This window comes from Loxodonta africana, chromosome 5 (genome assembly GCF_030014295.1).
Source record: "Loxodonta africana isolate mLoxAfr1 chromosome 5, mLoxAfr1.hap2, whole genome shotgun sequence".
NCBI lineage: Eukaryota > Metazoa > Chordata > Mammalia > Proboscidea > Elephantidae > Loxodonta > Loxodonta africana.
In genome coordinates, this window is record NC_087346.1 from 42,923,754 (window position 1) to 42,938,721 (window position 14,968).

The 14,968-nt window shown below is 36.2% G+C and overlaps 1 protein-coding gene across 12 annotated transcripts in view; it reads left to right on the plus strand.

Annotated features, from left to right (window-relative positions):
• TBCK (TBC1 domain containing kinase) overlaps window positions 1-14,968 on the plus strand; it is a 284,662-nt gene that overhangs the window by 122,919 nt on the left and 146,775 nt on the right. For all 12 annotated transcript variants that reach the window (XM_064285475.1, XM_064285476.1, XM_064285474.1 and 9 more), the window contains one exon: window positions 404-489. In XM_064285475.1, the coding sequence (XP_064141545.1) occupies window positions 404-489 (86 nt within the window). The remainder of the gene's footprint in view (window positions 1-403; window positions 490-14,968) is intronic.

The window sequence follows — 14,968 nt, forward strand, 5'->3', positions numbered from 1 at the left end:
AACTGATACATTATTCTTTGTGACTGTGTTATTCTTTAAGTATCTGTTACACTTTCTAAGCATGCAATAAATGCAAGAACATTTAATATCATTAGAGAAAATATGTTTGCAGAAATTAAAAAGAAAACATTGTTATAAACGTGTAATTTGTGAGTCAAGAAATGAACTGATAGCTCTAAAGGTAGAAGTCATGCCATAGCTTTTTGGTATGCTTGTTTAATAAATTGCTGTAAGTGGTTAAAGTAGTAACAAAGCAGAAAATTATTTATTGAAACATGTTTTCTTCATGAAGAAATTAAGGCCATTCAAGATGTAAATAAAACTATAATTTATGTGAAGTCAATGTCTTTATTTGAGGTAATTATAAAAATGATGATGCTCTTAAACTTTGTTATCATTTCAGAGTATCTAACTGTGTTCTCTCAGATGATTGCATTCCATGACCCAGAGCTGAGTAATCATCTCAATGAGATTGGCTTTATTCCAGATGTAAGTACTTGGTGCATTAACAGAACATAAGGTAAAAAATAAATAAAGCACAAAAAGGCAGCATAAAAAAAAAAGTGTTTTTAAAATATGGTTTTCATAAGAAATCCATATCTGAACAAATTATTGCTATAAATTATAGCTTTCTGTTATGGAGTTTACATGGTTATTTTCTATATTCTCACTTTAAGTAAAAGAAAAATATCTTATTTTTCTTAATGTACTTGAGACTCTCAGGTCGTTTTTGAAATGCCAGTTACTTAAGAGGGTAGAGGAGGATGGTGAAATGAGCAAATGCTCACATTTCCTCCCCCAGCAAATAACCCACTGAACAACAAATAAAAATAAGCAGAGACTGAGATCTCAGAACTCCAGATGGCAGCTGAGGTGTTGGAGAGTTGGAATGTGTCCCTAAGCAGAGTAGATAAGGAGGGGGGATGGCACAGAAGCTGGGACAACTTACCCACTAACATCTGAAGCACTTGTTCATCACAGCCATTTTGGGGCAGGGCTGGGCAACACCCTAAAGAGGGAACAAAGAAAGGGAGCTAATTTCTGAGAAAGCGTAGCCTGACTTTTTAAGGAAGCACAGATTGGCCATGGGAGTTCACGGGCCATGCAGTTGGGAGGGGCCAAAGGGGGACTGTGGTGCTGCAAGAGAGTGCTGTTGAATCTCACTAAGCCCTGAGACAGATGGGCACTAGGACTGGGAAGAATTGCAAGAGCAGTAGGGCAAGGTGAATACTTCAGACAGATGAACAATGCAGAATGAAATGGCTGCCCCCTGCCAACAGCAGGACACTGTGGGAGACCCTGTGCAGGGGCACCCATGAGGGAAAGATGTAGAGACCCCCCACCTTCACCACAGGAAAGTCAAGCCTCACATTTTACATCAGTGTCTGTGACTAGATAAACCACCTGCCCCACAAATACACTGAATTCCAGAAATCAAGCATCCAGAACATCTGAAATAACACTGAAAAAAAGACCTAAAGGTAAGAGTGCCCTCTAGTGATTTGCAGGAGAAGATACCAGGCCCACTGCTGCTGGGTCAATTCTAACTCACAGAGATCCCATGAGGCAGAGTGGAGCTGCCCCTTGGGGTTTCCAGGGCTGTGAGTCTTTGAGGAGGCAGGCTGCCTCATCTTTCTCTCATGGAGCGGCTGGTGGGTGCAGGCCCTGGTCTTTTGGGTGGCAGGCAGGCATTTAACTCTGTGCCACCAGGGTGGCCAATCAGAAATTTTCCCACAATAGCCAGAATATAAAGTTTAAATTAAAAAGATAACAAATGGCCCAAGTTCAATGAAAAATAGTAAAACACACAAAATCACAAGAGAAGGACTAGTAAAAAGCAAAACATGAAGAGGAAATTTCCCCTATGGAAGCTAGACTAATGGAATGAGTTAGAAATTTTCAGACTATGGTTCTAAACATGTTAAAAAAAAAAAAAAAAAAAAAACCCATTGTCATCAAGTCGATTCCAACTCATAGCAACCCTACAGGACAGAATAGAACTGCCCCACATAATTTCCCAGGAGCTCCTGGTATATTCAAACTGCCGACCCTTTGCTTAGCAACTGTAGCGCTTAACCAGTACGCCACCAGGGTTTCCAAATGTGTTTAAAGAAAGCAAAAAGCACACAGAAACCAAACTAGTAGAGACAGAGAAACAAATGGAGGAACAAATTGAGAGACTCAACAAGGAGTTTGAAAGAAAACTACTAGAACTGAAGACTAAAGTAACTGAATTAGAAAAAGCAAGAGAAACATTCGACAATAGAGTTGAACGAACAGAAGATAGAATAAACAAACTAGAAGACAAAATAACTGAACTTAAATCTCTAGAAAAAAGTACAAGAGAGGAGAACAAACCCAAATGGAAATATGTAATTCAATTAAGCAATCTAACATTAGAATTATTGTAATCCTAGAGCACCATGACTACAATAAAGCCATAGAAACAATTTTCCAAGAGATAATCAGAATTTCCCAGACCTAAACAGAGAACTAAGCCTGCAAATACAGGAAGCTACACAAACCCCAATTAGAAAAAACACAAGAAGATCAACTTCACGCTATATACTAATAAAATTCTTGAAAACAAAAGACGAGGGAATTCTGAAAGCCACAAGAGAAAAATGCAATATAACATACCAAGGGCCTTTCATAAGAATCAGTGCAGATTTCTTCCCAGAATCCATAGAGGCCAGAAGACACGGAGGGACATATATAAAATACTGCATGAAAACAGTCGCTAATTAAGAAGTCTTTACCCAGCAAAGTTGTCATCCAAAAATGAGGGGAAAATCAAGACATTCACAAACATACAGAAGCTCTGGGAATTTACTTCAGACCAGACCAGCTTTGCAAGTATTACATAAGGGAGCACTCCAAACAGAAACACAAGAGCATTAAATAAACACTCCTATCTATACATATGAAAAAAATAAAAAATGATAGAGAGATCTCCAACAAATACAACACGGGCAATCATAAGAACTAAGTATATGATATTTTTAGGGAATGAACTCAATAATTAAATCCTGTAAACAATACAGCATTGAGTTTGTATGAAATAAGTACAAAGTAAACTTATCGAATATCAGTTGTATATTGTTAATGGAGACTCATCATCAAAAACATGGGAAGAGGGAGCATATCAGGAATAGATTTATTATGTAAGGTTCTATGTTAACTGTTGATCATATATTAAACATTGTTGCAACTGTTGTTTAATATATGTGGTAAAGAATAAGAAATCACTGAGAAAAAACATTCAGCAGAAGGGAGAAAGGAAAAAGCATCATCACAAGAAAGCAGCCAAATACAAACAAAAAATCAGAATAAAAAAATGATACAAAGTAAGGGAGACACTTAGTTTTCAGTAATAATGTTAAATGTAAATAGTCTAAATGCCCCATGCAAAAGCCGGAGAGTGGCAGAATAGATTTAAAAAAAGATCCATCCTTTTGCTGTCTGCAAGAAATACACCTTAGAGATAAGGATGCAGACTGAAAATAAAAGGATGGGGAAAAATGTTCTATGCAACCAGTAAACAAAAAGCAGCAGGGGTGGCCATACTGATATCAGATAAAATAGACTTTAAATCAAAGTCTATTACAAGAGATAAAGAAGGACATTACATGATAATAAAAGGGTCAGTCCATCAAGAAGATATTACAGTTGTAAGTATATACGCTCCTAAAGGCAATGCTTCAAAATACATGAAACAAATACTAATACAAAAGGAAAAATAGACAATTCCACAATAATAGTAGGGGACTTCAACACACCACTTTCAATTACAGACAGAACATCTGAAAAGAAGATCACTAAGGACACTGAGACCTTAAATAAAACCATAAGCCAATTGGACCTAATGGACATATATAGGACACCCAGCATCAGAACAATACACATACTTCTCCAGTGCACATGGATGACTTTCCAGAATAGACCATATGCTAGGACACAAAACAAATCTCAGCAAATTTAAAAAGATTGAAATCGTACAAAGCATCTTTGACTATAATGGTATGAAGCTAGAAATCAACAGGAAAATTAAGGAAAAGGAAAAAAAAACAACGTGGAAATGAAATAATACATTTTGAAAATACTATTGGGTCATAGAAAAAACCAAAAGTGAAATTTAAAAAATTCCTAGAATCAAATGAAAACACAGCATGTCAAAACTTTTGGAACGCAGCAAAAGCAGTACTCAGAAGAAATTCATAGCAGTAAATGATTACATTAAAAAAGAAGAAAGATCCAAAATCATTAACTTAAACTGACAACTTGAGCAAATAGAAAAGTAAACACAAAAGAAGCCAAAAGCTACCAGAAAAGAAAATAATGAGCAGAAATAAAATAGAAAGAATTATAAAACCAGAAGTTGGTTCTTTGAAATGATCAATAAAATAGACAAACCCTTGACTAGATTGACCAAAGAAAAACACCAGAAGAATCAAATAACCAAATTAAGAAATGAAATTGGTGACATTACAACCAATCCAACAGAGATAACAAAGTTCATAACAGATTACTTTGAAAAGTTATGCTCCTACAAATTTGAAAACCTAGATGAAATGGGCAAATTCCTAGAAACATATTACCTACCCAAACTAACACAAACAGGGGTAGAATATTTAAACTGACCCATTACAAAAGAGACTGAAGATGTCATTTAAAAAAAAAAAAAAAAAAAACTGCAAACAAAAAGGCCCAGGACCAGATGGCTACACTGGAGAATTCTACCAAACATTCAGAGAAGAGTTGACACCCATCCTACTCATTCTTTCCAAAAAACAGATGAGGAAGGAACATTACTGAACTCTTTCCATGAAACTAGCATTATCCTGATACCTAAACCAGGCAAAGACACCACAAAAAAAAAAAAAAAAAAAACTACAGCTTAATATGCCCTATGAACATAGATGCAAAAATCGTCAACAAAATTCTAGCCAACAGACTTCAGCAACATTTTTTTAAAAATCGTACACCATGATCAAGTGGGATTCATACCAGGATTACAAGGGTCTTTCAACCTTAAAAAATCAATCAATGTAATCCACCATATAAATAAAGGAAAAGAATCATATCCTATCGATTGATGTGGAAAATCATTTGATAAAATTCAATACCCTTTCCTGATAAAAACTCTGAGCAAAATAGGGATAGAAGGGAAATTTCTCAAAATACTTAAGGGCATATGTGCAAAACTAACAGCCAACGTTATACTCAACACAGAAAGGCTGAAAGACTTCCCTTTGAGAATGGGAATGAGACAAGGATGCTCTTTCTCAGCATTATTACCGCTCTTTCTCAGCATCATACTGTAAGCCCTAGCCAGAGCAGTAATACAAGAAAGAGAAGTAAAAGGTATCCAAATTGGAAAGGAAGAAGTAAAACTACCTCTGTTTGCAGATGACACAATCCTATACATATACCCTGTTGTTGTCCAGTGGATTCCGACTCATAGTGACCCTACAGGACAGAGTAGAACTGTCCCATAGGGCTTCCAGGGAGTACCTGGTGGATTCAAACTCCCAACCTTTTGGTTAGCAGCCTGAGATCTTAACCACTGCACCACCAGGGCTCTGATCCTATACATAGAAGACCCTAAAGATTCCATAAGAAAACTTCTGGAAATAATTGAGGAACTTAGCAACATTGCAAGGTACAAGATAAACACACCTACATCAGTTGGATTCCTCTGTACTAGCAAAGAGTACTCCGAAAAAGAAATCAAGAAAACAATACCATTTACAATATTCCCAAATCGATAAAATACCTAGGAATTAACCTAACCAGGGAGATAAAAGGCTTGTACAAGAGGCTAAAAAAGACCTACAAAAATGGAAAGACATCCCATGCTTATGAATTGGAAGACTTAATGTAGTGAACCTGCACGTGTCTGTCAGTTTGTTGTACTGTGGTGGCTTGTGTGTTGCTGTGATGTTGGAAGCTGTGCTACCAGTAGTGTTCAAATACCAGCAGTGTCACCCATGGCTGGCAGTTTTTGGCTGAGCTTCCAGACTAAGACAGACTAGGAGGAAGGACCTGGTGGTCTACTTCTGAAAAGAATTAGTCAGTGAAAACCTTATGAATAGCTGCAGAGCATTGTCTGGTATAGTTTTGGAAGATGAGCCCCTCAAGTTGGAAAGCACTATTGACACAGTGGCTGCAACAAATGACTCAAGCATAACAACAATTGTGAGGATGGTGCAGGACCAGGCAGTGTTTCTTTCTGTTGTATATAGGGTCACTATGAGTTGGAACCGGCTCAATGGCACCTAACAACAACAACAAATATAGTGAAAATGTCAGTTCTACCTAAAACAATCTACAGATACAATGCAACATTGATCCAACTCCCAATGACAGTCTTTACTGAAATGGAAAAACTAATGACCAACTTCATGTAGAAAGGAAAGAAACCACCAATAGCCAAAACAACATTCCCCAATACCAAAATATACTATACAGCCACTCTAATCAAAACAGCCTGGCAGTGGCTCTTCCATAGACACATAGACCCGTGGAATAAAATTAAGAGCTCAGAATTAAACCCAGCCACCTACAGAAAACTAATTTTTGACTAGGGGTCAAAGTTCATTCAGTGGGACAGAAACAGTCTCTTTAATAAATGGTGCTGGCAAAACTGGATATCCACCTGCAGAAAAAACAAACAGGACCCATACCTCACACCATACCCAAAAGAAAAGATCCTCAGAATGGATCAAAGACCTGTTAACCTAAAACTATAAAATTGCTGGGAGAAAACTATGGTACCTAATCTTTTGGAAAAATAGAATAACAAACATAGCAACAAATATACAAATCAAAGAAGACAAAATAGATAAATAGGACCTCATAAAAATTTAAAACTTGCGCTCATCAAAAGACTTTATTAAAAGAGTAAATAGACAACCTACAGACTGGGAAAAAAATCTTTGGAAATGACTTATCTGATAAGGATCTAATCTCTAAAATCTGTAGAAAAAAGCAAAAACAGAACAACAAAAAGACAAGCCAATCACAAAATGAGCAAAGGACCTAAACAGAACCTTTCCCAAAGAGGATATCCAAGCAGGCAACAAATGTGATTATTAGTCATTCAAAAAAAAAAAAAAAAAACCATTAGAGAGATGCAAATCAAAACTTCTATGAGATATCATCTTACCCCAGCTAAAATGGCACTGATAAAAAAAAACTTAATAAAGGATAGCAATAAACGTTGCCAAGGTTGTGGAGAGTTGGGAACCCTTACCCGTTGCTGATGGGATTGTAAAATGGTACAACCACCATGGAAAATGGTATGGCACTTTCTCAAAAAACTAGAAATAGAGCTACCATATGATCCAGCTGTCCCACTCCTAGATATATACCCTAGAGACCTAAAAATAATGACACGAACAGACATATGACACCTATGTTCATTGCTGCTTTATTCACAATAGCAAATAAATGGAAACAACCAAAGTGCCCATCAATGGATGAATGAATAAGCAAATTTGGTACATAAATGCAATGGAATACTATACAACCATAAAGAACAATGATGAATCTGCAAAATACAACATGAATGGACCTGGAAAACGTAATGCTAAGTAAAATAAGTCAAGCATATAAAAAATATTGTATGACCATTCTTTTATAAGAAGGTGTATGTATTTATGTATAGAGAGAGAGAGAGCAAGACGTCAGTGTTCATTGGTGGTTATGAAGGAGAGGAGAAGGGAAGAGGAAAGTATGTTTTTAGATTGTACAGACTTGTTATTTCTGGTGATGGGAAAATTGATGCCAAATGTGGATATAGTGAGCACAGCACAACCAAGGTAAAAACAAGTGTTTGAGCACATATGGATGGGTATAGGCTTATTGTTATATGGGTAGGTACAGTTGTATACGTAGGCGAGAACAGATAGAAGTATCATACCCCAAAAAATCAAACCCATTACTGTTGAGTTCAATGGATTCTGACTTGTAGAGACCGTATAGGGCAGAGTAGAACTACCCCATACAGTTTCCAAGGAGTGCCAGGTGGATTTGAACTGCTGACCTTTTGGTTAGCAGCCGTAGCTCTTAACCACTATGCCACCTGTAAATAACAAATATGTGGGTACAGGCATATATATTCGTTGAAGACATAAATACAAATACTCATCAGACAACCAAATACCTTCCACGATTGGTTTTCCGGGTTTGAAAACTTAGAATCATAGTCTCATGGGACAACTCTGTCATTTGGCATAACATAGTTCACAAAAATCATATTCTCCATCCTACTAGCTCCTGGGGTCTTAAAAGCTTTTGAGCGGCCGTTAAGATACAGCTGGTCTTTACTTGCCAAGAGCAAAACACTAAGAGGGTAACCAAGAGCTCAGAGAAGAAACACGTCTACACGAGCCATGATCTCATCTACTGTCAGCCCAGAACTAGATGGTGCCAGATTAGCACCACTGACCATTCTGACAGGAGTCACCACAGATGGTCCCAGACAGAATGGGAGAAAAATGTGCAGCAGAACTCAAATTCTTAAAATAATTAAAAAAAAAAAAAAACAGACAAATTGGAAGAGTAGAGGACTCCCTGCGACTATCACCCTGAGACACACTTTAAACCTAGAACCAAACCTTTCCCCTGAGATCACCCGTTAGTGAAATAGTGGAGTGCCACACAAAATAAAGGACATTTCCAGTAAGATCGGTGCTCTACTGAAAAATCACCTGTATGAGCCCAAACGATCCACAGTTACTCAAAAGCAAAGATGAGAAAATAAGGGGGAAAGGAAACTACAGTACTGGGAATGGAACACAACACAAAGAGAATGTTGACATGTGATAAATGTAAATAATGTCACTGAACAATTTGTGTAGAAATTGTTAAATGGGAATTTAACTTGGTGTGTAAACTTTCACCAAAAACTCAATAATTTTTTTTAAGTCAGTTAATTAAACTTTGTTGTGAAGGGTTTAAGGAGCCCTGGTGGTGCAGTGGTTAATATCTGGGCTGCTAAGTGAAAAGTTGGCAGTTAAAGCCCACCAGCCACTCTGCCAGAGAAAAGACCTGGCGATCTGCCTAGGAAAACCTATAAGGCAGCTCTGCTCTGTCCTATACAGTCACTGGGAGTTGGAATCAACTCAACGGCAACAAGTTTTGGGTTTGTGAAGGTTTTTCACTTGGATTTTATGATATTCACACCCGTTTTTGAAGAAATAGAAAATTTGAACCTAGTGAATTATTAAGTAGCTTCTGTATTTTGCCACGGAGCCCTGGTGGGACGATAGTTAAGAGCCATGGCAAGCTACAGCTGCTAACCAAAAGGTCGGCAGTTAAAATCCACCAGCCAGTCCTTGGAAACCCTATGGCGCCGTTCTACTCTGTCCTAGGGGATTGCTATGAGTCAGAATCAATTCAATGGCAACTTTTTTTTTTTTTTACGTTTTGCTTGATATATCACCTTGGATGCTTTGCCAGATATTGACTTACTTCATTAGCTTCTCAGTAGTTCACATCAAGCTAAAAGCCAAAGTTGAGGTTTAAATGTTAGCTGGGGTGTGGTTCAGCCTCTTATGCATTTGTTGGCATGTGACATGGAGTCAAGCCTCTTTTTAAAAAGGCACTTGGAGTAGAGTGTCATAGAAGGTTTCTGTAGACCTCAAAAAAAATGTTTTTAGAGATAAAAAAAAAAAGAGATAGAGATCTCTATATTCCATCTTAACCTTCTTTTTCTCCGTATCATGCCTTTCCTCTTAAAGAATATATTCAGAGACCAGTATATTGACAACCCAGCTTAAGAGTGAAAAACATTTATATTAACATATATTTAATGCACTCAAAGTGTTTCTGATAATACTAATAGCATAAATATTTGTAGAGTGCTTTGAAGTTTAAAAATACTTTCATAAATATTTCATTTGATTCTTAAATCTGTAAGGTGTGTAAAGCAGGTGTTTTTAGTATTTAACATAGAAATTTGGTCTTTGGCAAAGTAACAAAGCTAGTCACAAAACTAAAATTTTAGCCTGCATCATTTAACCTCTCCTTTCTTCCCCACAGCCTGGTATATCTTCCATTGTTAGAATAAGGACTAAAATTGAGACCTTATTCCTAATTCAAGGAGTACTGTTGGCACAGTAGTTAAGCCCACCATTCGCTGTGTGGGAGAAAGAGGTGGCGACCTGCTTTGGTAAAGATTTACAATCTTAGAAATCCTATGGGGCAAGTCTGCTGTGTCCTACAGGGTTGCTGTGAGCTGGAATCGACTTGACAGCAATGGGTTTGATTTGGTTTGGTATTCCTAGTTCCTTGGTGTTTGTATTGCACTGCAGCACAAACTGTGTTGTAGTCATGAGGCCTAATGTTACTATCCTTAATATTTACGATGCCATTTCCGTCTAGGCTTAGGGAGAAACACCTGTCATTTAAGTACAAAATTTATTAAATGAGGCTTCCAAAACAAATACAGTTTACAAAACTACAGAAACAAAACAAAGACAAGCCCTATAATTATGCATAAAGAGGGAAAACACTTGTAAAAACATTAACTAGTATACATATTAAGTATTCATTCTTATATAATCCCAACTTTCTTGCCTCATGTTATAGGTATAATATTAAATTAAATCTTATGGCTAAAGTTGAAATTGTTGCAGAGCTGATTGTACAATTGATAGTAGTGTACTTTTGAGGAAAAAAATAAACTAATAACTAAGATGCAGACTAGAAGAAGGGATATTTATTTTCAAAAAGTTGCCTTGTAAGCACCTAATTATGTTGTGCTTAGGACTGAACAGAAAACTGCATTGATTAAGTCAATGTTATAGGTTGACAGAAAACATTTGAGTAGACAGATAGGTGTGGAATTATAAAGACAACCTGATAAAATCCTTAATTATATTCATGAACATAGACGGTATTAAGAAAGGAATCACAGAAAGAAAATAATTTATCTTTGCTTTAATTAAGCAGAAAATTGAACTATGAATATGATGTAAGAAGCAGTAGTAAGTAAAAAACATTGTTAAAAAATAATAATGTCAACTCAAATACTGTGTGCCAAGCAGTGTTCCACACTCTTTAAGGATAATCACTCATCTCATTCTAGTGTTTATAAATTTAATTAAATAAGAACTGTTAAATATTTACGTATAAAACCAATTTCATAAGAGCTAATAACGAAGTGGAGTTAGAATTTTAGATTATAATAAAATGAAAGGTAAGAGTCAATGGGAAATCAGTTTAAAAGTGTTCTAACATGTTTAAATTATTTGAAGGAAATAGAAATAGGTAAATATGCTTGTTGTATTTAGGCATTAAATCAGTGATTTGACCTTACTATACTTACATGTTAATAAGTTAGCCTGTTATTGTTCCATGGATAGTGGAAAAAAAATAAGACTCGTGGTCAGAGACAAAGGACTTTATCACTTACAGCACAGCAGGCATCATAAGCATCAACCTATTTGTGTTAGTTCCCCTTTCCCCCAAGTCTCATGGAGACAGCACCTAAGGCCCAGATGATACCTGCATCTGCAGTAGATTGCAGGACAGGAGAGGAATCCCGAGTTTAAGAGATTTGAATTTTCTTGTTTACCTTCCCTTTGCTCTGAAGGGAGAGATATGTTTTCTTCCAAGGCTATAAGTAAATTTGTCCTTTACTCCAGAGAGTTTATCTGTATCTTCCAAGGCTGTTCTTTTTTGTTTGTTTGTTTGTTTTTTAATACAAATATATTTAAAAAGATAGTCCAGAACAAAGAATATCCACTGCCCCTGCTCACAAGAAATGTGAAAGTACAGGAGACCCATGGAGAATTGTTCTCCAGCTGATGAACAACGGAAGTTGAATTGTAGAAACTGAATGTATAACTTCTGAACTAGTAGACAGTAGCTGGGAAGGTGGGGAGAGAACAAAGAAAAGTCAATAAATTCTGTAAAGGCAGAAAAGCAGAACACAGAAAGAATGTAAGCTGTTTAAATTGGCTATTAAAAGATATTTTCAGATTATATATATATTTTTAAATCTACCTACATGCTGTTTATGAGATAAGCATAAAAATTTAATGATTGTCAAAAAAAGAGATAAAAAGTATACATCAGTCAAATATTAACGAAAAGAAAATTAATGCCATAATATTAATATAAACTGGTGAAACAGAACCAAATACTGACCCACCTCTGTATGGAATTTGGTGTATGACAGAGATGACTTTATAAATCAATTAGAAAAGAAAGGACTATTGAATAACTGATCCCAAGGTCCTGATACAACTGGGTAACTATATGGAGATATTTGGGAATCAAAGCTCTACCTCATATCATACATTTAAAAAAAAAAAAATTCTACATTGACTAGAAGACCTGAATTGGAATGTCAAATTTATAATTTCAGTCTAGGAAGGAATTCTTACAGAAGTTTTGTTGCTGTTGTTGCCATCAAATCAGTTCCGACTTCCTGTGACCCCACGTACAACAGAATGAAACACTGCCCAGTCCTGTGCCATCTTCATGATCCATAGTATGCCTGAGTCTATTAGCCACTGTGTATTTTGAGAGCCTTCCAGCCTAGAAAGCTCATCTTCCAGCACTGTATCGGGCAGTATTGAATTGCAATCCATAGAATTTCCATGGGCTGATTTTCCAAAGTAGATTGCCAGGCTTTTCTTCTTAGTCTGGAAGCTCCACTGAAACCTGTCTGTTATGGGTGACCCTGCTGATATTTCAAATACCAGCGGTTGTGCGTTCAGCATCATAGCAATACACAAGCCATCAGAGTACAATAAACTGACAGGTGGTGGGTAGAAGTTACAGAAAGTACAAAACATAAGTTTAAAAAGAAAGAATTGAATAGTAGTACAAAGGGGCCTCCACTGTACTGATAATATATTGTTTTCTTTTTTTTTTTTTTTTGAGATAAATGCGGAAAAATGTTAGTTAATTCTGGGTGGAAGGCACATTGATGTTGGTTAAATGTGCTACACAGAGTAAGTGAATGATTCAATATTTCAGTAATTTTGCAACAATGTCTTTATCCTATTAAACCTTCCCTTTTTTTTTAGAACTCCTCCCTGAAATTACTGGGGCGCTTTCATATAACTTCTTATAAAAACTCTTTAGTAATATTATTATGACAGTAATAATGATTTATATATGTAGTGTGTGTAGTTTTGTGGGAGATTCAGAAGTCATGTGAGGTGAGCACAATTCCACGTGGGATTGGAATGTCCAGCAATGGCAAACACTCAGCATCCCTGGCCCTGGCCACTGATTGTGAATATTAATCCCCTTATGATTGTGAGAATAAAATGCCTCTACACATATTTTCAAAACTCCTTCTAGTGAATGGTACTCTCACATTGAGAATCTTAGAGAAAACAAAGAGAAATGAGGGGAAAGAGAGTGTTGCTTAATCTGTAGAAAATGCCCTTGTCTACAGCTATCGTCTTGTCACAGAGAGTAGACAAAGGAAAGCTATTTAGGAAAGAAAGCTAAAATATTAATAGAAATTTTGTTTTTGAAATTTATTGTCCCTTCTTGTTATTTGTTTGGTTTTGTTTTGTTTGCCTGTTTCTAAAGCCTGCCAATAATATAAACAATTTTAAGATGTTATTTTGAAATGTCATCTTATAAAAATATTTGATGTTTTTAATATATATTGTTGACAGCAAATAGTAGTGGGAGGGATCTGATAAAATGGAGAATTTTTCTAATATTTTTCTGACTATTAACCATCATGTATATTTCAGTTACATTTCATTAGTTTGTGTGTGCTTTGTTTTTCTGTGTGTTTTTTAATTATTGTTTTCAATGTTCTACCTTCAAAATAAGTGTTTAAGCAACTTGTCTGCCTCTAGTACAGGCTAGGATTCATCAAGGTGAAGGGTAGGCACTTTAGTAATGAGATCCCAAACTGAGTTTCCTGCTAAAGAACTAATCTTTTCAAAATAAGCACTCATTAATCTTTCATCATTGAAATGAGGCTCCCATTGCAGAGAAGATTGTGATTTGTGGCTCCTTTCCATTTGCTGTGGGTCATAGATCTCTGAATACTGAACACTGCTGAAGCTTGAATAGTTAGAAATATCATGCATGATGTGATGCTTGGATTATATATGTCATAATGGTTATGCGATTTACATATAAGTAAGGGATAATGTGCTTAGTAGGAGCCCTGGTGGCGCAGTGATTAAAATTGAGGCCAGAGTAATTTTTATCATTTTTGTCTTGGTGTGTGTTCCTGTTTCTAAAAATATACAGCTCTTTTAAATGAGAGTAGTAAAGAAGACCTCCTCATTCTTAAGGAAACTTTTCCTGCATTACTATGAGTAGCATTCAATTTCCAAATTATGTTAAAGTTGTCCTGTGGCCCTTGAGAGAAATGATAAGAACTGCATCTCAGTATTATACATGACTTCTGAACCTGCTGTTGCAGCTGAGGAGAACGCTAACAAATCCAGTGATAAGCAAGAGATACTGGCAAAACCGTTGTCCTTTAACTGCAGTCTGAAAGGAAACATGCTACTGATAATTTTCTCCTTCCTTAAAAATTATCACTAGCATTTACAAAAGTCATATTCAGCACTTGAGTTTGTACTAACAGAAAATGTAAAAGGACTGATCGGAAATTATTTATTCATTTTTCATTTGTTTGTGACCTTCATATTATTGTTGTCACACAAAGAGATTTTTTTATTTTAATTTGAAGAGGTAATTACTGACACTAAACTTTTCAGATTTTATCAACATGTGGTTACAGGAAAAATTAGGAAAGTCCAGCTTATTTAGAATCTTCTGTAATGTGAGTCCCCACCAACTGTTCTGTCCATCTGCAGAATACTAGGGTGGTCTTGTCTGGCTATTGCCCTGGTGTGCCTGACATTAGTCCTAACTCCATCTAGTGTTCTTAGATCTTTTAAGGCCCTTAAATACAAATGGCTTATTGAGCTGTTTCTCACAATAGAGCTTGATTACCTTTCAGAAA